Below are 25,254 nucleotides of genomic sequence, written 5' to 3'. Positions count from 1 at the left end.
TTTAAGGGAAAATATGCCTGACAAGACGCTCTCTGCACCTCTCTGTTTATAGTAGCATGCTGTCTTTTTTAGCCTTCACAGTGCCATTTCTTGTTCACCTTTGCAAAGGGAGATTATTTTTAATAGGCAATGACCAGAAATGGATCTGGGAAGCCTCTGTAATTCAAACAATAACCTGCCTTGCAGAACTTCACTTTCAGGACTTGTCCTACAGTTCACCAGTTTTTTAAATACTTAAACTTCTCACCAGTCCATTAACAGCTTCATCTCACTGCAATTGATTTTAAATCCAAACTGGCCACACATTGAACAACTGCCATTACTGAGGGAAAATAGCAGCCTGCCGGTGCCTATGCTTACTCCTGTGTGCTGCTGCACTCAATAGACAGTCAGATTCTCTCTGTGAGGGACAGGCCAAGTCACCCCCAAATCAGAAAAATAACGTGGCCTGTTATGAAGACACTTGCTGACAGATTGTTTAGGATCAGCAATAGCTGTCTGACCTATTCATAGTGCTCTCATGTGATCCTCGAGCAAGCAAATGTACACTGCCTTTCAGAGTCATGTATGCTGCTGTTACACAGTACTGAGAGCTTCCAGTAGGCTTCCACCAGCTCCCAGTTCGGAGTACAAATTAAAGATGCTCCGATTCATTGGCAGTGCATGTGCATCTTATTATTAAGTGTTCTAGATTTTCTGTGGAATACCTTCCTCAGGGAAAGCTGCCTTTCTTTTTGTATTCTCTAAATTGCTCAACATGTAAATAAAACTCATACCTGAATACTGATTTTGTTTAATTCAAATGGAGGGAGCACAGAAGTTGTCCTGGACTCCTGGCTGTACCCGGTGCAAGATGGTATACAACAAAATCCAGTCTTTACTGAAGTGTTATTCACAGTAAACCTGATCATTACAGACTCCACATTTCAGTTTACATTTTGCATTCATGCTTGTGCCAAACCTACAGGATCTAAAAGTTGATCACCTTTCTCCTAGATTTAAATAAAATTAACAACTCATCTTTGGAAGATTTTACAGCAATGTAAGTTATCATTCATTCTTTAGTAGCTTAATAAGCTACTTATACTTGAGACTTAACACTGATGCCAACATATAAAAAAATAACAAAGGAAGTAATATCCCTAAAGTCCATATTAAACATATTCACAGCAAAAACTGAAATGTCCTGTTTGATACTCTGTACCTTGTCACAGTAGCTCCTAAGGTGTTTAATTCAGCATTTTTTAAGTTATAAATAATTCCAATACAAATTTGAGTCCAAGCTCTTGCTTTTTAGACATGTATGAGGAAACTTAAGAAGCAGGTACTGTAGAAGATGACAGAAGAGGTCTACTGTTTTGATGCTTACCATCAGTTAAGGGACTACTGTTCTTGAATGACCTCTATGTTGCTCTACAGCCACAAATCTACCAGTGAATGGTGGCTGTACACAAAACTCAGGCTCTGTCTGAATCCAAATTAACCTTCCAGCATACATGAAGCCCTCAGAAATCACAGTCTGCCTGACTAATTCTGAAGGGCAAATCTAGTTATCAGAGCCACTGAACGAGTAAGGTAAAGCGGCTTGCTAAACAGTGTAAATATACCTGAGTCCTGATGATTTTGCTACTACTTCCTAGGAAGAAGGGCCAATAGCGGCAGCAGCTGCAAAGAACCCGAAGCTGGTATGGTGATGGTGATGAGGAGGGGAGAGAGGGTACTAGACACAAAATCATAGGACCATAGAATAGTTAGGGTTGGAAAGGACCTTAAGATCATCAAGTTCCAACCCCCCTGCCATAGGCAGGGACACCTCGCACTAAACCATTATCACCCAAGGCCTCGTCCAACCTGGCCTTGAACACTGCCAGGGATGGAGCATTCACAACCCCCCTGGGCAACCCACTCCAGTGCCTCACCACCCTTACAGTAAAGAACTTCCTCCTTATATCCAGTCTAAACTTCTCCTGTTTGAACCCATTACCCCTTGTCCTATCACTACAGTCCCTAATGAAGAGTCCCTCCCCAGCATCACTGTAGGCCCCCTAAATGTCTTGCTGTGGTTCTTTTACTGGCATTAACAGCAGTTTTGCCTGACGCCAGCAGAACAAGTACTGTTGTAGTGGTGTGTGAGACACTGACACATTAGAGCCTTGTAAGAAAACACATTTCTACAACATTTCATAGGTAGAGATGGGACAAAAGGGTCTGTGTTTCTCAAGGAAGGATGAAGAGCTGATGTTTAGAAAGGGAAAAGTTCCATGGTTCAACTACTGTGAACGTGCTGTATATCCATGTATCAGCCTTGAAGCAATTTATATATGTATATACGCAGAGGTAAAACACAGTATAACAATGCATGGTTCACTGTCGCACCCGTTTGTTTATATTTGGGTTTACTATTATGTATCATTTCTTAAATACAATGTTCTTGGTTCTCTAGATGATACTATAACAAAGAAAACCCTTGGTAAGAGAGTGAAACAAGCACCACTATGGGAAATCAGGTGCAAACCTTCTACAGGGTCTGTTTGTTTATTGCTATGACAGCATGGTCAGTTGACATAACACAAGCATGTTATTGATAAAACATCCCTATTTTATGAAAAGTTTTTAGATCTGTCAGTACAAAAAAACAGTTCTGGAGTTAGAGTAGTAGTGTGCAGATAAATCCACTAGCCCTGAACTACCAAAGAACTTACGCTGTGCTTAACTTCCAGCATGCAAATAACCTAAGTGACTTCTAAGGAAGTATACATCATCTGAAGCTCTGCCTCCCTTGTATGCCTGGTATCTTTCAGAAACAAAAGCAGAGAAGAAAAAAAAAATCATTCATTGTCTGTGTCATGTGGAACAAAGAGACAAAAAGCCAAAAAAGGACATTTTTCTCTTTGTTATACTTAGCCAGTCACTACCTGCACAGAGCAATGTAAATCCCTGTATGCCATTTAAACCCCTATGTACTATGGTAGCTGGTGCTTGTGGTACCTCGTCTAGCATCTCTTACCCATGCAGTGAAAGCTCTACAACTTGGGGTCCTCCATGTGAGCTCCTCTTTTGAACCTTAGGTCTCTCCTAACGTTTTAATTAACTTCAGGACTCAAGTTAATTCTTGAATATGACCATACACCTCTGAAAATGGTGCTCATGATTTATTCCAAAGAGTCCACCACAAAATTTGTTTTTCCTTAAATTCTAGAATTATACAAATGTGAACCATTGCTTTTGCAGCCTTTGCCTGAGGGACTAGAAAACAGCAATGGATATGCACTGCTCTTGTTATCTTTTACAAATGCAAACAGCAATTTAACACCAGATATTTAAACCACAGGAAAGTAACTTCAAAAATATGTCTAAATCTGTTGAAAGAATCTGTTTATACATTCACTAGAATGGCTCAACATTTCCTGAAAAAGGACCAGACACATCTACCCCCTTCCAACGCAAGCAGAGTGGTTAGGCAATGAACGCCACCATCAGCAACAGACCAAGTGGAAATCCAAAAGGTGTCTTACATTTTGTGTGTTGATTTCCACACACGCTTCCCTCGCATGAGGTTAAAAAACACCATTCAACGTATTACAAATCACATCCCATACATCCAAAAGTAAACAGCACTCAGGTGAGTCCCCAGAATCAGAAGACAGAGGCAGTTGTTCACATGAGTAAGAAAAACAAACAGGATTTGGCCAGGTTTTTGGGAGGCAGGCAGATTTATGCACCTAAACATCGCACTCCTCTTTACATGTTGCATTCTAAAAGAAAAACTCAGTGGTAGCAAGTCATATGTAACTTTACAAGATAAAAGAAAACAGCGAGGGGTATTTATTCTAAAACCAAACCATCAAAACTAAAGCAATACAAGCTTGGCTGCTGGAAAGGGTGATTTTTGCCATGGCCATGTGCATGGTGGCATTTCCCTCCTCACTGGATCAGGCTGAATCGGGGCCTGAGACAAACTTACGTTCCTGGTCCTCATGTTTCCAACATACCAGGTTGGCGTAACTCTCCTTGGGGAAATGGAAAACTTCAGAGAAAAAGGGTTCTGAAGAGAATGATCAAACCCATACTTGGTTGGATCCCAGGTTACGTTCAATTGATTTCTGAAGATATTTTAAAATACTATTTCTCATGAGGAACTTAAAATGAGAGACAAAACTAAAAGAGACTGAAAACTTCTCAGCCCTGTTCCCTGAACCCCCCCAGACCAGGATCAATCCTAAAAAGATCTGCACACAAGAACCTCTACCTAAGCCTAATGAAGCTGGTATTTAAGTGGCTTTGGCTCAGGTCCAGAATTTCCTATAATTTGAAAGGGACTTCCACCTGCAACAAACTTGCAGGATTGAATTTAATATTCATGTTGTAGAGAACAGAAACAAATGGGACTAATATATCTTCAATAGAAATTTACAAGATTTTCCTAGCTTAATATATTTAGCCAGAGGGCAATTGCCCTTAAACACTCAATACATAAAAGGGGATCCTTGTTTCCATTAGCATGCAAATTCCTTACCCGTTTCATCAGAATTAAAGACATTCCATCTTACAAGTTTTTAAAAGTGTGGACTTCATGGCTGCCCTTTTTCCTGTACAGTCATCCCCATGTGGCCACACAAGCTCCTCAGCTGTCATTTCTGCCTTTTTTCATATTAAATTAATTCATTGCACATACAAAGAAAATGAAAAAACAGCTATTTCTGTAAGATTCCCAGGTGCTTTCATCCTCCAGTTCTTCAGGTGGATGTCTAATACATTTTTCCTCCTTTTCCTGCCTGTTTACATGGCACTGTGAGCTGGCCATTTAAAGATTAATGCACCATAGTGAAGTATTCTGCAGCCTGTACAGCTCTTTTAGTATTTCCTTTAAGCTCTTGCACACATATGTAAAAGAAAACAAATTAAAGATTATTTGCAGAGTTTGGCAATGAAAATGAGGTGTTAGTAACATTTTGAGCTGGCAATAAATTTTATTCGACTGTTTTATTACTTTGGGGCAAAAGCAACTGTTTCTTTTGGGGCATCTTTTAGCAGCATGAAATGAGGGTTTACATTTTAATGTACGAATAATTCTGAAATAAATGCAGAATCTTGCAAATTGTAGTGTACGTCAGACGTAAATACATGCCAAAACTCTGTGTCGGCTCTTTTGCAACATCACCTTTCCCGTTTCTGAAAGAAATGAGCAAACTATAGTAAATCTCACAAAACAAGGTCTGGTTCCTGAAGCACTAAAACATCTTTACAGCTAGGCAAATGAAAACAAGTCCATGTACCCAAGCTCTGCAAGCAGAGGACAGCGTGCTCTGCAACGTCCAGCGTCAGCCCCTGTGGAGCTGGGGAAGATCGGAGGACGTAATGGCTGAGGCTCTGCAGCGCTAACATGGCTACATGGCTTCCAGCTGGCGCCGAGCACCAGCAGAGTGGGTAGGCATCTGCCTGGGAATGAGGCAGGGCTGGCTCACATCTGCTTGCAAATGCTGCACGGACTTAGAAAGCAGTGGACACAGATTACTTAAAATCATAGAGCAAGCCAGTGACAAAACTGTTGAGCCTTCGTCAGGAATTATCACTTCAGGTCTGTCCTGCTCTTACACCATTCCCTAAGATATCTCTTCTTTCTCACTTCGGGAAAATACTGGGTGAGGTGGACATTGTTCTAACCCTTTCTAAGCCACATACAGATTGTTTTGTTAGTGCAATTATTTTTATTTCAAGAATAAGCTCAGAGGCATCGAGGGCTAAAGAAGTTACTCCTCATTATTTTCTCTAATCCATCCCAAACCCTACAATCATCCCATTTACCTCTGTTTGGAGAAACAGCACAGAAACTTACACCACAGCTGACGGTCTTGAGCCTTTGTACAGTTGACTAAAGAGACAACACTACACGGCATACAGGGCCCCCAAAATCACCACAGTCTACAAAAGTGTTTTAGGGCTGTGATCAGCTTGCCTGTTCCAGTGACATGCTACTATTTATTTCCTTTCCATTTCCATCTTTTTTTCCATCTAAGAGAAACAACTGCCCTTCTTTGTTCTTCTTCAGCGCTTCCATTAATCTTCTATTTAAATATGTAGTCAAGGAAAAGACAAGTTTTTTGCACTGTGAAAAGTATGTAAACATACTGGACATAATTACATATATACGATTTTTATATGAACCATCATGGCTATTGCACCCAGGTCTTTTAATTGAAGTGTCACTGGCCTACCAATTATGTCAATTGCTGTAGTGTGTAACAACTATGTGGGAGTGAACACTTACCAGTGGCACTAGCCCACATGGCCAATACGCGATGGAATAGCAGGAATTACAAAATAAGATTCCAAACTCAAGGAGTCAAGAGTGATTAAATTGAACAGATACAGGGAACACATTTAAGGAAATGTACGATCTTAGACAGTAAAAATACGGCTGCATTAACTGCAAGGAGAAAAAATTACATTATTGAACTGTCAAGATAAGTGATTTAGGAACCAAGGTCCCAAATTACAAAATAACCCAGGCATTCAAGGTCATCAGTACATTTGAGAATCACTTGTTGACCAAAGTGTGACTTCTTGATGATTTTCAATTAGTATCCCAATGCCTAAATCCCAGTAACATAGGATTTTAAGAAAAAAATGAGACTAGCTGTCTGCATTAATAAGCACCCATGCAATAGACGTTTATGAGGATGCGCAAATACTGCAGGCCATGAGATGTTGCCTATCATGCCAAACCAAATGCAGAGCTGGTGCAAGAGCTACGGCCCTGGTGCTCTTCCTTACAATGCATTTTAGTTTGAGAGCCTCACCATCACCCCAGGTCCCCGCAGCAGTAGGGTATTAGTGAAATAAAACTCCTAAGTTATTCCAGGAAGCTGACCTCTACTATTTTACACAGGATATTAAATAGACCCCAGCTGTCTCCACTTAGAAGTGACTTAGTTCGTATGTTTTATAAAGGTCCATTCAGCCGCTTTCTGAGTTATCACAGAATTTAAGTGACTTTCTGTGAGAAAAAAAAAAAGAAGTCAAATGTGCTGGTGATTTCCCTTACCTACTTGTCATGCAGGCATGTCTTGGTTTTCAAAGAGCACAACTGGCATCTGTACGCTCTGAAATGAGAATCTGTACGTGCTGAAACGAGAATCTGTGTCTGAATTATGAGAAGATTTGACTGGGAAACAACTGTCTCAAGTCCATTTGGAAGAAACATACACAGTAGAGCTTAGTTTTGTTTTCTTTTCCTGAATAGAGGGAGTCACAGTAGTCTTCATTTCCACGAATGCCTCTGTACACTAGTGCCTATGGCATATGACTATTGCTGTACATGCAGTACAGTCCACGTGATTTCATTCCCAAAGGCAGAGAAGTTACATGGATTTAGATTTTCCAAAGCACGAGAATACTTTCTCAGACTTTTGAGAGTGACAGTGACCAATAAATTAGAAATGCCATGATAATAATCATGTCCATTCTGTAAAGGTTCATTAAATTATGTCAAGAACTCAACAGTCTTTTTAAGAAGAGCCTCCATTTAAAAGCTGAGAAAATGCTATTGCAATATTTTTGTATAAAGGATGTGCTCTGGAACTGAGTGAATAATGAAATTTAAATATGGCAATTTCATGCTTGAAAGAAGAAAGATCAAAGTGACCTTAAATTTTACAAGATTTGAACGATTTTTAAAGGGGTCAATATTGAAAAGAGACACACACTCCCATCATCTAACTGTTCCCTAAAGCCTTTAAAAATATATATTTGTACTGCACACAAGAGGAAAAAAAAAGCCATCTGTTTCAAAAATTAGTTTGCTGCTTTTAAATATTGACATCCCCTGTTGAATTGCCTGCTGCAGCGGGCTGTGCCCCAGTTAGGTTAAGCCATTAGATGTTTACTTTTTTGGATACTGCCTGGGCTCTTTGCCACTCACATCAGGCTTTATAATTTTCATTTGCTCTTTCCAGAATACATTTAACAGAATTTACTATTTTCTTATACTTAGGAGCGAGATGGCATTTCAGTTCCAAGTTCCAATTTTCAATGTCATGTAACTTTTTAAAAACAATTAGCTTTTGGGATGGATTTTTTTTCCTGGCTTGCCCTCATTCCCTTCTAATTTTTTTCTTTTAACTTGAATAAAGAAAACTGTCCAAACATTTTTAAAGCACAGACTTTAAACTAATTGCAGCCCTACATGTTTTACAATCCCCATCCATGTTACAAAATAGTAATTCTGAACTTCCTGCTATAACTGCAGTAAAATCTAAAGATGTTCATGGTTTGTCTTTTCCACACGCACACGCACGTATGCAATACACACATCCCAACAACTTAATAGAGCAGATTATTTGCTTTACTAAATCATATTGTCTTTGTGGTTCTATAATGAAAAAAGCTGTTTCAAACTTTGTAAATCGAGCCATTAAAGAACTGGCTCCAACACACAATCAACATCAAAAATGGAAGAGCAGAACCTGACAGCATTACTGATTGATTTGAATTGTGCAGACTATTACCAGCAATGTGGGCTGACATGTTCTGAGGTTATGGAAAGACAAAACTTTAAATTAAAAAAATATATTCTAAGAGGTAATGGCGCTGTACCACCGCTTCCCAAGCACTCAGGTCTTGGATAATTCAGAGTGGAATAGGTGTTAGACACCAAAAATTTCCATTTACTCGCAATTGTACAATCACATCATTTGCTGAAAAAGAAATCTGAGGCAACAAGAATATGTGCAGCATCAGAATTTTGTCAATAATGAGATAACTAGCCCACTTAGTAGCAAATCCTGTATGAGACCAGGATGGCAGAGTGAAGGGGAATGAGAAAAATATGCAAGAGAAACTGCATTTGCGAAAGCTTTGAAAGGTGCCTTAAACCACTCACAGGCTGTGTAACTGGCCCTCTCCAACACACATTCAACACTCTTTTTTCTTGTAAAAGGTTAGTAAGTTTTTACCAAAATGGTTTCTGCTGGAGTTTAAAGTTGGATACAGGGTAACCAGGGAATGCCCACCCATTCCAGCTACTCCCTGTTCCCCTTAGTACTTTAATGCCAAGTGCAAACTAGAAGCAGATTGTCTGAAGTCAGTACATTTCACACACCCTGCTATTAGGAAAAACACATAATTTTTGCCAACTGATAAAAAAAGTGTCTTGTACAAACCCTTACCATCGATCCATACACTTTGGTAAAAAATATAAGCTCCCCTATAACACTGATTCCTTATTTGATCTTTCTCATAGTTCAAGTGCCCTCTGATTTCAATAGCAGCTTTTTGTTCCCCTGCCCCACCAAGTAATTTCCTATTTGCTTTTGTAACTTCTGTTATTTGCTGGACAAACTCCCTGCTAGTGTTTCCACTTTCCACCTTCAAAAGTGAACCATGCTTATTGGCATTAATCTCATCCAGCTGTGGCAGGCTATAGCTGGGTGTCCACTCTGCATTAGCCATCTGGGCTCGCTCTGCAGGCAACAAGAGAGAAGCAGGGGTTTCCAGAGGGCAATTCATTCTGCTCCAGGGTGGGCATGGAGGGTGAGTGGGATGAATTATTCTCAGAAAGCTCATCCTCTCTCTGCACTCATGATGGGGAGACTATGAATGACTTGGATGGAGTATACTTTTAATATTTAGATAGTTAAAGTTAGATGTCTGCTCACAATTATCATACATAGCTGGTTTATTTTTCTATGCATGGCTATAGGTACCTTCCGTGTATCCATCATGATACCCTGGTGCAGAACCATTTAAGGGATAGAGAAAGTTTGGTGTTTCCCTTTGACATCCCCCACCCCTCTGGAGAGTTTGAGAAAGTGTTTAAATTGTCCTACTGTATCTAGCACCCAGGAAGAGGCTACAGATCCAAAGCAGCAAGTAGGATTTCCCATGACTAAAAGCGCATCACACTAGGGAAGGTGTATGACCCAAGTGACAAGATGTGCTGCTACAAATCTCTATTTAAGTACCTCCAAGTTAAATCTAAGCATTTTCATGTCCTTCCTCTTGACCGTTCCAACTTTTATTACCTCCTGTTTCTTAATCTCTCTTTTCTAAAGTCTATTGTTACTACACCAAGCTTGGGAACCATCCCTCTCCTAAAAATACCAGATTTAATTATTGTGGGCATTACGACTGTGTGTCTTGACTATTAGAATTTCTTAATCCAGCTATTGCAAGTTACTTCAGGCTATGCAGAGAGTGATCTCTCTTCCAGTAGTCCAGGAACAGCTGCTTCATTGACAGTGTCTGCAAGTTATGTCTTTAAACCTTGTCTGATTTGCCCACTTTATTATGAGGAGTGGTTGGAATTGTTCTTTATTACTGTTTTAGTAAGTTTAGTCAACTGTCCAGCATCTTCCAGAATTATAGGCTCAATATCCTTTCACTAGAGTATGGCAGAATATTTAGATTTGCTTTTTATGACTTACGCTTTGTTTCTGCAGAAAATGGTCTCAGCTTCAGCTTCTCAGTCTGAAATGTATTTTCTTACAGACATCACAATATCCTATTGATTTGAGACATTACACTACACTTAAAATGCCTTCTAAAAAGACTCCCTCATCAGTGTTATTCACCTATCTAGGTTTTCTCTATAGCCACAAATACCTTTCATTTTTAGTCAAATGAGTTACCTGGCTCTTCCATGCAACTCTGAACTATTCTTGCTGTCGTACTGTCATGGTTTGCGGTTTCAGTCTCATTTCTGTTTGCTTTTTTTTTTCACTACTTCATTAATATTTGCTTTTGAAATAAATGACAGCTCTAAAAGATGTTTTAATCTCACCAAATGAAATTAAAATGTAATAAAATTTCTTGATTTCTTGAGTAAAGAAAGCCATGAATAATAAGCAGCACAGAATTAAGTAATGCCATTTAACTCTTCCTTCTTTTATTTTTTTTAAAATGCTCTTACAAACATAAAGGCAATGTGATGAACGGGATTCCGTGCAATGAAGAGATACAGGTGCTCAGTTCTGCAGAAGTACTAACTTGTCTGGGCCCTTACAAGACTGCCAAATCTTTTAAGCTTGATGAGATATGTAATTCTGATTTTCAGACTACAGTCATTGATTCAAACCTGTCTGGATATGGGTATTATTGCTCTGATTAAAACTCATTGCTCAGCATTCTATAAAAAGAAAAGAGATGAACACGAAGGCAACAACTTGATGAGAGATGTCTGTGAGGAAACCACAATGATCAGTGGTAGGCCTATCTCCATTAACAATCTAGAAGGTTATCTAAGGATAAACAACATACTAATTAGAAGTGCAGATGCTGCTCAATCTCTATGTCATAAAGAACACACACACAAAGTATGCTGTTAGATAAAATTAGCAAAACGAAATTCACCTCATAACCTACTTCCTAGTAGAAAAAAATAATGCATGTCATTAATGTTTTTACCACCCTGAAGAAACCTGGAAATCAATAATAGAGGTTCTAGCAATGTGCTAGTGAATAACAAGTGAGACATAAACTTTAAATGCTGTACAGCATTCAAGAAGTCTCTAATTGTAGCTATAGAAGCACTTTCTCTTGAAGCAGGGAGATGTACATAGCACTGAAGTGACCATGTTTGTGATGTGACTTGGAGTCTGGGGGTAAGCACAGCACTGTACAAATTCCCTAGGTGACAACAAGGGATAGACATCAAATATAACAGAAGGTACATACTAAGGTAAGGGGGTGCTAATAGGGAATGTAATTAGGAGGCGTGAAATGGGTCAACAGAAACCGCCCATCTCCTCGAAAAATCTTCTAATTAAAGAACTATTTTTATAGCCCAGTTTGGTGAATTCAGTAGTCACAGCATGCAAAAATCCGAATGGTAAAGTCTCAAGGGTGTGTGCCTGATGGGACACGTCTGCCTTTCCTAATGCATTTTTGTTCATCTTAACATTAGGAATTTACAGTTTGAACAGCTAGAGCTGTTTGAATCAGTGTAGCTCTATGGACTTTAACTTCACCAGCAGAAACTCAAGCCTTACGTTTACAACTGCATTTTGGGTTAGCTGGAAGGTGTGGATCCAATTCCTCTGTCAGTGGTGAGTGTTAGGCTCCTCACATAGATGAATAGTTAACTGAGCATACTGGTTTTCAGAACATAATACAAAAATAAGTGGAAGATCTTCCTTCAACTGTGATTTTCTGGTTAAAATGTCGTATATATGATGATCCACTACAGCAAAGTCAGAGCACTTAAAGAACAGAACCATCTTTTCAGAATACCATCTGACTATGATTTATTGAAGTTCTGACATTTATGAAGACACACACTGATACCCTAGACAGCCACAAGATTTTTTCTACAAAAATAATTTGATCACCACTGAGGGCAACTGAAAAGCATAAATAATACATAATACAGTAAATCTGAAGAATCTAATTTAATCTTTAATATGCAACATAAACCCCCATCACAATATATTTATATGATGAGGAAAGGAGTAGAAAGTCAAAGCTAGGAGAATGACAGAATGTGGGAATCTCACTAAGACTACTGAAAGTGATACGATTTTTACAGTGTTACAGTATATCTATGAAAAACCCACCATATATCTATTTACATTGGGGTTTAATACAACTTTATTCAAAATGCTGTTTCTAGGGATATCTGAGTTTGTTGGAAATAAAAACAACCTTCCATATCCTAATGTTTTTAACATTACATTAAAACTTAAAATGTATGATTATGTATTTCTATGCATTAAGGGTTCCCAGTTTTCTGTAGGAACACTCGCAAGGATTCCAATTCCTTGTCATAATGAGTGAAAGTTAAATGTGACATTCAATGGCTCCAAAGCCCTCCCTTTTTATGGGGAAGGAACAGAATGGGCAAAGTCCTCTAAGGTTGTTTCACTCCAGCAGTAGCTGTGTGTCCAAACGAGTCCTCCCCCAAACATCTAAGCACAGTCAGTACATTCCCAACTCCTACTGCCAAGTTAAAATGAAAACGGTCTTAGTTCAGAAATGATTGAGGTGGTTTGCTCTAATCAAATTAAACCAGCCAAATGTTCTTTTCAAAGGTAACTGTCTACTCTGCAGCTGTATGCAAAATACCACATCAAATGTGGAAAAAAAAAAGAAGTGATAGAATTCTATCCTTACAGTAGAGCACTGGCTCCACAGATGAAGAGAAACAAAAGCACCAGTGCAGCTAGGAACTACATTCACAGAAAGCTCCTGGAAATATGTTAAGTTAAGAAACAGTGAACAAAGTACTGAAAATTCCAGTTTATAATTAATTGATTTCAGGGGAAAGAGAATTCTCTGACATTGTTAAACAGCAACAGACACCTTCAGTTATTTGTCAGTGACAACACTTTGATATTAAAAGACTAGCCAAAGCTTCACATAAAAGAGAGAAAAAAACACACACAGGCTTTTCCATTGTATTTCTCACTTCCTTTCCCTGTTTCTATCAAAATACGTAACATTCTGCACTGACTAATGTTGCAAAAGTCTAAACTCAATAGGTTTCACTTAAACTCAGTATGATTCATCTGTACTAGAATAGTTTTTGATCACTAAATATGGGGAATCCCTGCAAAGATAAATTCATATGAGTTATTTTTTTGTTTTCTTTTACTAAAGAAAAGATCCGTCACCTGTTAATGACAATGCAGAGTGATAACTAGTCAGTGTTAGCAGTGATAACTAGTTGGTGTTAGCAGTGATAACTAGTCAGTGTTAGCAGTGATAACTAGTTGGTGTTAGCAGTGATAACTAGTCAGTGTTAGCAGTGATAACTAGTTGGTGTTAGCAGTGGTAACTAGCCAGTGTTAGCAGGAATGCTTTTAAAACAATATGGAACTAAGTTTGTAAATTGTTTGCTAGACCTACCCCAGGGCAACTCTACCCAGACCAGCAAGTTGGCACATTCCACTACACCCTGTATTCAGTTGTCTGAAATCATCACCTGGTCCTGAAATGATGGAGGATGTTTCTTGGAGAAAAGACCTATCTTCTTCTAAAGCTCTAAAAAGACATCTGAAGCATCATATGGAAGACTTCGTTATCACTCATATAAACCATTGTTTTTTCCTCCTAAAGAAAACGTAACTGTGTTGGTAAAATTTTCAGGCCTGATTTTGAAAGATTATTTCATGGAATATTTCCTTGTGAATATTTTCTAAGGATGGAACAATTTTTCAAAGGCTAAAGGTAAATAAATGAACAGGAAAATCAATACAACACTTTGGATGCAATGAGCTGTTTTGAAATAGTTCAGAAATCAACAGTCACATTTCCACACTGATGCTCATCTCATCAAAAGCTTCCTAAATGGAGGTTTCCCAAATGGAAAATATCAAAGTACATGATGGAAAAAAACACTCCCTGGAAAATTCTAAAGTGGTTTGTTTATTAGTTACAAATGCTTTACCGTTTAAAGGTACGGCTGTTAAATAAGCATGCATGTGTAATTTAGAATGTTTTTCAGAATACAAGAAAAATATATGAAGAACTGATATAGGAGAAATTTCCTCTTCTGAGTGAAAAAAACCAGCTTAGCTGTATACATATATAGGCATAGCAATCTTTTGATAATTTTATAGAATCATCAAGATGAACTTGCTCAGCAAAACTGGAAAACAGCTGGATTTTGAATAAAGAGTAAAAAAAAAATTCTCCACATAAAGCTGCAAACTTTGGGATGAACAATATGAAATTTTATGAAAGTAATTTTAAAACTTCATAACTAAATTAAGTCAACCAAGAATTACTATGCGAGCACTCAAGGCCAAATTCACATTACTGCTACATCAGGTTAGTTACACTATTTATTCTGCATGATTTAACTTTTAATAAAAAATTCTCTAGAAGTAAGGCTTCAGTTAATGTAATACATGAATAAGAATCAGTATCTGTGATTCATATCCTTACATGTATTGTCCCTGAACTCTATTCAGTAAAGCATTTTAAAATTCAGTGCACAGTTAATATCATAGCTATTTCTGTTCAATAGTGCACTTACATCTGTGCTAAAGCTCAAAGAATGACTTAAATCCCACCAAGTGACTCACTCAGTGCTTTGTTAAGTCACAGCCTCAAGCCTACTCTCTTCCAAACACCTGGAAAGTCAGTACTTTCCTTCTCCCTATTCTGTTTCACACTTCAGTCAGGGGTAGGTACCATGAAGCAAACTGGAAAGTCCCAACTAATCTACCCTGGTCTCTTGTTTTTTGGAGTGGACCATCCACTCTCCTGTCCTTTCAAAATACCTCATTGCATCCAAAGTGTTGTATTGATTTTACTATTCATTTATTTACCCTTAGCCTTTGAACAATTGTCCCATCCTTAGAAAATGTTCACAAGGAAATATTCCATGAAATAATCTTTTCAAAATCCTAGACCCTGCTCTGTTAACCCAGGGGATGCCTGGCAGCCATGACCTCTCACCAGCAATCGTTGTGGCAAAATGAGCTGGGTTTTCCATTCTGGGCAGGACCTACCAAAACTAGACCTCTCTGAAACAAAACCATCCACAGATTTAAAGAAGGAATGGAGCACCGGACATAATCTAAAATGACTAACATTCGCTCACACAAAGACTGGAAATATGTTTTTTGTAAAAAGCTTAGATTCAGAAGAAGATAAAATACTTTTTGAAGAAAGCTTGTACTCACTCCAGAAACTGATTTTCCTAAGGCTCTAAAGGCTATTCCATATTCAACCCTTCCTTCCTGACATGCTCTTATCTTGTCCTGTTTCTGGCAGACCATGTATCCAAACTAAATCATCACATCCATTACTAATAAACAATTCCTATCAACAGGAAGAATATCACTTATTTTCCCTGTACGTGCTTATTCTGGGTACTGCAGGGCTGCAAGTAGATGATGACAGGCCTGCATTTGTGTGCAGTCACTTCACAGGGTCCTCTGCCAACTTCACAGACTTCTTCAAATGCTACCTACTGCCAAACCCTGTTCAGTGTCAGCCACATCATTCCCCTTTGTCGTCTTGCCATCAGAGAAGCCATGTTTCCAGGTAGGCAGTCCCTCCCTCCACAAGACCTTTGCAGCATCCTCCTTGCCATGCGTGGTCAGTGTAGGAACCATCTCCCTTCCCCTCTGACCATCACCACCCTCCAGCCTGGAAGCGCCTCTCTCTCCCCAAGGCACTTCCCATCTTCACATCTGTCTTGAAGACCATCCTGTTTGTGTTAGGCTAAAACTGACTCCGAAGCTCATTCAGCTTTTCCTTCCCATTACTCATCCACCTCTTCTACCTCAGCTGAGACTCATCTGCCAAATTAATCCCTTTAAGCTTGGCAAGTTTCAAGTTCAGTTTCTTCTGCTTCGCTCCATCCCTGCATCTTATTTTACTCTTTCTGTGTGGAACACAATCCCTGAACCTAGCAATATAGAGACCGTTTCTTTCTCTCCAGGGGCCTGACAGATGCTGTATGAGTGGTGCTACATAAAAATAAACTGCATTGCACAATGCAGCACACTGCTGATCTGCAAGAACGATGTCACACACTACAAGTTTAACATTAGCTTGGCAGAAAAAGGAAGTAAGGAAGGAAGCAGAATTCACCGGAGACAAACGCCCCCAAAAATAGAAATGTTTCACTTGACGGGATGGAGTATCTCAATGATTCTGAGAAGATCATCCTTTAAACTTATGAATAGTACAGTAATAAAGCCAGCAGCCAGTATGAGTGTCACCACAAATTGGAAAGAGAAACAAAATTAGCTACTGCGTTATTTTCCCTCTGTATGTTCCCATTATCATTTCAGTTTGATACAAGTTCAAACTGCCCTGCAAAAGGTTAACTAGGTATTGCTGGGCTCCTGCAGATATATTCTGAATGCTCTCTATAATGTTAGAGAATTTCAAGACACTGATAAAAAGATACCTTCTGAGTAAAAAGCACAATTTTAAGCACCAAGGTCTGGGACCTGTGCAGAGTCAAGCGCTGGTCTTTATGTGAGGACACATAGGGATGGGGAGTCATGTGTGCCCCATCTAGCTCCCTCTATGCTCAGGTTGCCTTGCTGAGGGAATCATTTGATGGATTCCACCAACAACTCAAGCGCAAACCAAGAGATAGCAACATGGACCACTGGACTCAAAAAGCAGGGAAAAAGCAACATGAGAGTTGTCATGTTGTGCCAGAGAGGGCATCTTACAGTGTCATTTATGTTTCAATGATATAAAATAACATAAAACCTTGAACATGGCATAACTGTGCAAATACTCATCATTACTGGGTTCCATTCCCTCCCCTCCACCCGATCTGTGTACCAAAAAGACTGAGGAATATAATCCAGCTCGGTGGTTCATCCTGTTGAACCTAAGTCAGTTAGCTGAGGCACCTATTCTGCAAGGAAGGAAAGAACTAAGATTAATTCTCTGTCATATGCTCATGATGACCTTGAATGGCAAGATTTCTGACACTTATCTTTGAAATAATAACCCAGATTATATTATATTCCAAAAGATTATATTCAATATTATTTTGGTTATTTTAAATTTGAAGACTTACTAACCCATGAAAATATTTAAAAAGTGTATTTATCAAAAAAACTACAAGCCAGGAAGCAAAAATATATAGCTTTGCAGGTTTGCTCTATTTGCTTAAGATTGAACACTATCAAAGCTGTTAAATACATATATATGTTAGAAAACAAGCACGGCAAGAGTTACAGCATTCTGTCTTTTACATCACCTTCTCAGAGTGCAAATTCACAGTTTGATGTATGATTAACATTAGGGGAAAATTAATCATCTGATTACCAGCAGGAGAGAGATAAAACGAACACAATATATTGTTGAATTTAGCATTATAATCACAAGAAGAATTTTTAGAGATATATTGCAGCAGGGAATACTCCCAGTTTTACACACAGGAATTTCCTGAATCTAATATGTCATTTACTCCTGGCAAAGTCTGTCCTTTGTCTACATATATTTCATTTTCCCCAAACGGAACAGCACTAAGCTATGTAAGTGCGGGACCAACTTTTGCCAGCTTTGACTACCGTATATAGTAAAGCTTTACTAAAGCATTACATCCCATTATCTGAAAGGTGAGCTAGCAGAGCACCTCAATCATCCTACCAGTTACAAAGGACATTTCAAAGCCTACAACATACCTTATTTTAGAGCAATGCACAGTAAGATTTACTCTTGAGGAGTCTATCTTTTACTTTGATTTGTGAAGATAAATAGAATAGACTAAGGTGTCCTTGACGGAGGGGAACTTTAAACAAAGGCAAATGTGAGCAGGAGAGGATTTTAAGCACACAGAATTCATGCTTTTAACTGTATTTTCCCCATGCCTTTCTGTGTGCTGTTCTGACAGTCTGGCAAAAGTTTAGATCACTCCTCCAGACCTTATTTCCACCACCACAGTCAACAGTCCGGAGTCTTCCACTACCACCACTTTTCTGATGAAGATTAGACTTCCTTTCAATCCTTGTTTGCACCTCCTTTTACTTCATTCTGCGGTGAAGTCTTACCTAACTTCATTATCTATCACTGTAAAAGCAACTGTGCTGCAAAAAATGTGCCTCTTCATTGTACGAATATGGAAACGACAGACTTGGAGAGAAGGACCATGAAACAAAGCTCTCATAATTAGCAGTAGCATGGAAAAATAGGATAAATATTTGTTTAAAATTATTCTGTGACATTTCCACTTTATGGAGAAAATTCCCTTCCATTCCAAATGCCAAGCACTGGAACCCTCCAGTGATCCAACCATTTCTCAGGTTTTTAGAGGAAGGGAATCTACAACCCCTATGACAAACCTGGACTGCAGTAGCAGTGCTGGTCCTGCATCCTGGCTCCACAACCAACAAAGCCACTGAGCTCTACCTCTGCCTAGCAAGTACTGGGTCTCTTCCTTACCAAATTATGCTTCACATTCAGCATTACTTCATGGAGACAGAGAAGCTCTGGACTGCTGAGCTCTGAACTTTACCCTCTGGAGACACCCTGACACACCATGTGACTGAGATCAGCATGTCCAGCCTAACTTCACGTGGCCTATAATTTCTGCCATTGCTGCCAGCTGATGCCAGAGTACCGCAGCCAAGCACAGGGATATGCACCTCATCTGTCCGAAGTCTGCCTGAATTTTGACTCACAGGATGACTGCTGGTTTGCACACATGCCATTACTCATAGTTAACAGACTCAACCTCAAATTTGCAGTTCTCATTTCTTTCGGGCTAGTTGCTTGTAATATTCAGAAAAAAAGCTAGATGTCCCTTCAAAATAAAAAATCCCTTTGATTTCAAGTATTTGTGTTGTTATCCCAGTGCTCTGAAAATGATGGACACTTTAATCCAGCAAGTAGACAGTGTACTTGACATTATTTTTATTTAGTAGCCTGGCCTTTATACCAGTTTCCAGAATGCATGCCCAAACAATGAGCATTTTTGTGAGCATAACATGCTCAATAATTAAGTACAGCTAGGTCAGCTGCTTAAAGCAGAGCTCCTTTTGTAGTATTTCCTTTTCTGAGTATATTTACATAGTACAAAAATAGACCTTTAATTTTGATAAAGTACAAACTCTTCTACCATATTTTGTAACAGAACAGGGGCATTTAAATATTTTCAAATAATCTTTCATATAATTTCAGTCACTCCAAAGGGCTACTTACAGATTCATCTGCTCTGCAGATTAAAAACATGCACAACAGAGGGAGTTTTTAAACAGGATTCTTCACATTTCAGAAGAGAGAATGTTTGAAATTGCTTCTTATATTCCCCTGCCTGTTTGTTGGAAAAGGTGAGCAGTCAAGGCCTCAAGCATCCCCATACATCACAGACCAACCTCTTGTGTTCGAAATGCTGCTTACGGCAAAAGGCTTCCCAACACCACTGTGAGGACCTGGAACACACTTTCAGGGATTTTTATATTGAAACTACATTCTCATATTGCTGGCTGAAATCCTGCTTGCAGAGAATGAATTTTCATTCAGACTTGTGAAAATATCTTAAGCTTCAATGTATTTATGCAACGTTATGTCAAGATTGCACTACATTCAAGCCCAAGCAAAACAAGCCTGCAGCTGCATAGTCAGTTCATCAAACAGCTCTTTGGAAAACAAGAACTTTAGTTTCAAGGTTTTGCTGAATTCAGGATTAAAGAGCTCTTAAAAATCCTTTACTTCATATGGAAAGATCCCAATGGCAGGCAAAAAAATTCATAAGTATTGTTATATTGAATTATTTTCAAACAAGGTTTACAGTTTTCAAATACGTAAATGTCTAAACCTGGACAACTAAATCCTCATGTACACTCATAAATTATTGGGCTGGATTTCAGAAACTCTGAGAACTCTCAATTATCTCTCTACTGCCAAGGAAGAACCTTGTGTGCTCTCCTCTGTAAACCAAGCCACCTGGATTTGGTGATCAAATAAAACACATCCACACAAATATCCCACCACTTTGAAATTTACTGACTAGGCCTCTGGCATTACTGGGAGCCAGTCAAAATAATGGTTATTAACCAAACTGTGGATTTGTTTGATAAGCAGTAGGAAAGTGTGAGCTGCCCCCTGTATCCCATTGCTCACTGCAATGAGACTGATGATGTGCTCTCCATTATCAGTATTTCAGAATACACGTTTTGCCTATTCAGTTCAGACATAAATCACAGAATCACAGAATGGTTTGGGTTGGAAAAGACATTAGGATCATCTAGTTCCAACCCCCCTGCCACAGGCAGGGATGCCTCACACTAGACCAGCTTGCTCAATACCCCACCCAACCTAGCCTTGAACACAGGCACGACTCCCCAGAGCAACCTGTTTCAGTGCCTCACCACCCTCACAGTAAAGAATTTCTTCCTAATATCTAGTCTAAATCTACCCTGAGAGAAGGTAGACTGTTATATTATGCTGCCTTGAGATGAACAAAAATTACTTCAGCTATGCATTTTGTATTTTAAGTGTTATTCTTTGTCTCACCTTTCCTTTTGCACCCACTATAAACCCCCTCATCACAGACTGTAAAATAAGAGGATCACAGCTACAACCCATTTTGAAGGTCTTCTCTAGCTTCAGAGTAGCTAGTAGCTAGTAGTCTGTTTCTCTAGGACTGAAAGAGCCTTGGTGTTAGTGAAGTATAAAATATTTTCCTTTTTCTACGCAGTATGTGCATATAATAACACAAATAGCAAGAAATACTCTTGTTACTACAGCACCACCGGTATGATGCTGATCAGTTTCAAATCACTGCATATCTGGGCATCTGCAAAGTGAAGCTTACTTCTTAAAGTTCATAATATTAATAAAAGATACTCACAGGCTGCTGGGGTTTTCCAGCTACAGAAAAACTGTAAGAGGCTACAGTAGGGCCAGCCTTACCACTGAGAGAATCTGTTCAAGAACACAGGTCATTTATCCAGGTTTTTTGCTACCAACACAACAGAAAGGACATCCTGGGGCCATGGCCACCATTTTGCAAGCAAGGCCTGACATCTCTACTGTTGTACTCTTGGCAGAACAATCGTCAGTACATGGTGAAATTACTACCAGCTAAACAGTATTCAACTACAAGGCTGCCTGCAAAGCTTGGAAGTCTTAAGCTGTTACTTCTCTTTAATATGATAATCTACAGTTCTCTGTAAAACCATCTAAAAAGGTTGAATGCGCATTCCACTACTGCTCTCATCTTTGCTATTTCAATAATGAATAGAGCTGCTAAAAATCAGCTGCAGCTGGCAGAACTAATACTTGAGACAAAACCAGGGAGACTTTTTTCTCATTCTCTCTTATGCCTGAGGAAATAACATATACATGGCTCCTTGCCCATCCACTCAAACACTTAAGTCACACACCTATGCCTCTGGAGATGGGTGTTTGTGTGTGTGGGAGGCAATGCACAGGGATGAGGTGAGGTCTGGCAGGCAGCACCACGGCCTGCTGAAACCTCAAACCACATTCCATGTACACAGTTTAGTGCTCACTTCATCCACAAACCCAAATGAGTGTCCAGTCCATTTATGTACCCAAACTCTTGCTTGGCCAACTCATATACTAAACTCAGGATCCCACTGATGGGGACACCTGCCCCACTTCCTCACCTGACCACGTTGGGGTGCTCGAATGTCTCCAGGTGCCTCAAAACTGCCACCTCTCGGATGGTGGACAGCGGCATCCCCTCCTCGCTGGTCTGCACCCGTACCCGCTTCAGAGCAACAAAGCGGCCACCGTTCTTCAAGTCTCGGGCTTTGAACACCTTCCCATAGGCTCCTTCCCCAATCTCAGCCACACATTCATACTGCTGGTCAGCTAGGCTTGTGCTGTCCTTATCCATGCTGGCGCCACTCCTCTTCCTCCCGTGCTCCAAGTGTCTTGGGGTGGCTCTCAGTCTCGCTTGCTTTCTGATAATGAGTACGTTGTTCACGTTGGCAGATAGGCCACGCACTTGGTACCTCTGCCAGAGGGGAAGTAGGAAGCTCTTGCCCTCCTGTTCTCGGTCCTCTTCTGTAAGGGCCCCAGTGTGCCTCCTCTTCTGGCCACCAGGAATTATCGTGCAGTCTTTGGGAGCATTGTCTGCGTAAAGTCAGTTAGATCTGGAGGACAAATCAAGCAAGAAGTGAGTTTAGTTTGTTACTTAGCACTGTCCAAAAAATGAGAAAACTAAGCTCGTATAGTAGGTAACTGCATGCAAAGCAAAAACATGGTGCAAAGGAAGACGTGAACCAGCAGGGAGACATGTGTATCAGTGTCCCTGCATGGCTGATACAACACTACAAAGTTATCACAGTTTGCGCAGAAGGCTGAAACACAGAGCCACAGAGCAACTGCGTGCTGTGGGATCTGACTGTGCAATGGGTTGAATACGATGACCCTCCAACACATGGGTGATAGGGATGGCAAAGCTAACTAACTATGCAAGGAAGTCATGCGCAGCAACTCATGTCAGGATTGCAGGACCCAAAGGCTTCTTGAGTGCATGCAGTGGAGTCTTGGGAATATATCCCATGCTATATCACTGTTACTTATTTGTAACATTTGGGGGTTTCGGCCTTGATTTTCTCTCCCCTGTGCTAAGCCCTTCATGAATACATTGCAAGAGGCAAGTTCCTACTCTGAAGCGCGTGTGTGGAGGAGCAATATGTACATACCGAACTGTCAATTATAGTATGTTACCAAGCATCATGTGCTGAGGTAGGTTCAGAAATACACACTTCAGGAAAGTTACTGACACGCAAGGATTTCGTCTGTGGACACAGATACTGCTGCCTGTGTGACTGGAAGCTTAGCTCCTTCCAGAGCAGCCCAGCGAGACATGGTCTTCAGGAACAGCACGCTCTGCTGCGCAGCACACGAGGCTGGAGAGCAGAAGCTCTTCCTCCTGTACCCAGTTTGCCTGTATCCAGTTCCACCCACCCTTTCTGCAGAACTGAAGGCAAATCCTCTCCCCTCACAAAACTCCACATCAACACTCTCCCTTTCCCTTGCCACCTTTTAATATAATAATACGGTGACCTCCGGGGCTTTAACCCTCTCCTACGATGCGCTTTCACCAGGCTAGGATTAAAGAGCCCCAGACAGCTCAGTCGGGGCTCCTCTACCCTGAATCCACGCATAAAGCCAGAGGCATATTGCACCTTTATGCTGGTCTTACACCTTATTCGCAGAAGAAAAGCAGAGCAACCTGAAGAAAATCCGTGCCCGCTGCTCACCGCTTTTACCCGTCTGCAGCCTGAACCGACCCCGACCCCCTTCCTCACCCCCACTCCCACCGCCTTCCTCACTGACTCCAGCTGCCACCGCCGGAGCTGCTGCCGCCTCACCGCCCCGTGTAACCTGGCTCCCCCGCAGCACCGGGCAGCACCGAGCGCGGACCACCGCGCCTCTCCCCGCCACCGGGACCCGGGCACACAGACCGACCCGACCGACTGACCGACGGACCGACCGACAGACAGACAGACACCTGCACCGGAGCCCCCGGCCCGCATCCCGGCCCGCGCAGCTGCGGAGGGCGCCCCCGAGCGGCGGGCAGGGGCGGGCAGCGGAGGTGCCCGTGTGCGTGGCCGCGGGGTCGGCGGGCCTGCCTCCGCTCGGCCGCGGCGCCAGGCGGAAAGTCACCGCTTGCCTTCCCCGGGCACGCCGGGACACCGCGAGTACCCCCCCCCGCCACGGCCCCAACCCCCCCCTGCCTCGGCACCGAGCTTCCCTCCGCGGGCGCCCCACACGCGGCGGGGGGTGGCGGCGGGGGACACGCGGGGAAGCGCGTACCCCCGCTTCCTCTCAGGGGACGGATGGTGGGGGGGGGGAAGACCGGCTGGCCACTCGGCAGGACGCGGAGGGGAACCCCCCGATGGCTCCCCAGGACGGCAGCCCCTTCCCCCGCGGCCCCTTCGCGGCCCCCGACACGGGGGGTGCCCCCACGCCGATCCCAAGGCGGGCTGCGGCTGCACGGCGTGGCGAGCTGCCCCCGGCAGCAGCAGGGACGCGTCCCCGGTGCCGTCCCAGGGGGGTTGCGGGCCGGGGGCAGCTTGTGGGCCACGCCGCCGGGCCGGGTGCGCGGAGCACATGGGCGCCCCGCGTTACCTGGTGTGCGCCGCGGCCGCCTGCACCGCCACCAGATCCCCAAATAATCCTCAGCCCCGAGGGTGTGGGGGGGGTGGAGAGGGAGGGGGTGAGTCCTCCCTAAAACAAACCTCCCATTGAGCGAGGCGGGGTGGAGAGCCGGCCCCGGGTCTGCCCCTTCACATGGCGATGTCTCCGGCAGGTCCCGGCAGCGGCCGCCCGGGCCACACAGGTAGCTGCTCCGTAGCTCGGCCGCCCTCGGCTCGCATCCTCCTGCCGCCGCCGGGCTGCACCTTGGCGCAGAAGGCAGCTCGCACTAAGTCCCCCCGGCCCGCTCCGCCCGCCCCCCCCCACCCTCCCCCCTTGCCCGGGGAAAACGAAAACGCGAAAGAAAAATCGCGGCCGGCGGCCCCCGCGAAGCTGCAGCGCCGCGACCGCAGCCCCGCCGGCCGCAGCCTGCCCGTGCGGGGCTCGTCGCCGGCCCTCGGCGCGGCAGCTGCTCCGGCGCTGCGCTGCTCTGCGCTGCCTCCCCTCGCTCGCTGCCTCGGCCTCTGCTCAGCCTGGGAGCAGCAGCAGCTTGCTGCCTTTTTTTTTTTTTTTTTCTCCCCCTCTCCTCAAGTTTTTTCCCTGCTTTCCCACGCTGGCTGAATGTGACTTGACCCCGTTTCAAAAAAGTTTGACATAGTGCTTCAACATTTCCGCATTCCTCCCCGACTACAAAGGCTGCAGCCGCCTCCTTCTGCT

General features: G+C 42.0%; 1 protein-coding gene across 3 annotated transcripts in view; it reads right to left on the bottom strand.

Annotated features, from left to right (window-relative positions):
* Positions 1 to 24,937, bottom strand: part of CDK6 (cyclin dependent kinase 6) — a 123,988-nt gene extending 99,051 nt beyond the window's left edge. The window contains exons 1-2 of one of the 3 annotated variants that reach the window (XM_061350105.1): positions 24,642 to 24,937; positions 22,053 to 22,544 (exon numbers count right to left, since the gene is read on the bottom strand). In XM_061350105.1, coding sequence (XP_061206089.1) covers positions 22,053 to 22,285 — 233 coding nt within the window. In that variant the 5' untranslated portion in view covers positions 22,286 to 22,544; positions 24,642 to 24,937. The other 2 variants (XM_061350103.1, XM_061350104.1) reach the window with 2 other exon arrangements.
* Positions 24,938 to 25,254: the final 317 nt, after the last annotated feature.

This window comes from Neopsephotus bourkii, unplaced genomic scaffold, assembly GCF_033783945.1.
Source record: "Neopsephotus bourkii isolate Nb327-2 ecotype Australia unplaced genomic scaffold, CSIRO-AGI_Nbou_v1 NB_479, whole genome shotgun sequence".
Taxonomy (NCBI): domain Eukaryota; kingdom Metazoa; phylum Chordata; class Aves; order Psittaciformes; family Psittacidae; genus Neopsephotus; species Neopsephotus bourkii.
This window is presented reverse-complemented; position numbering and strand designations above follow the sequence as displayed.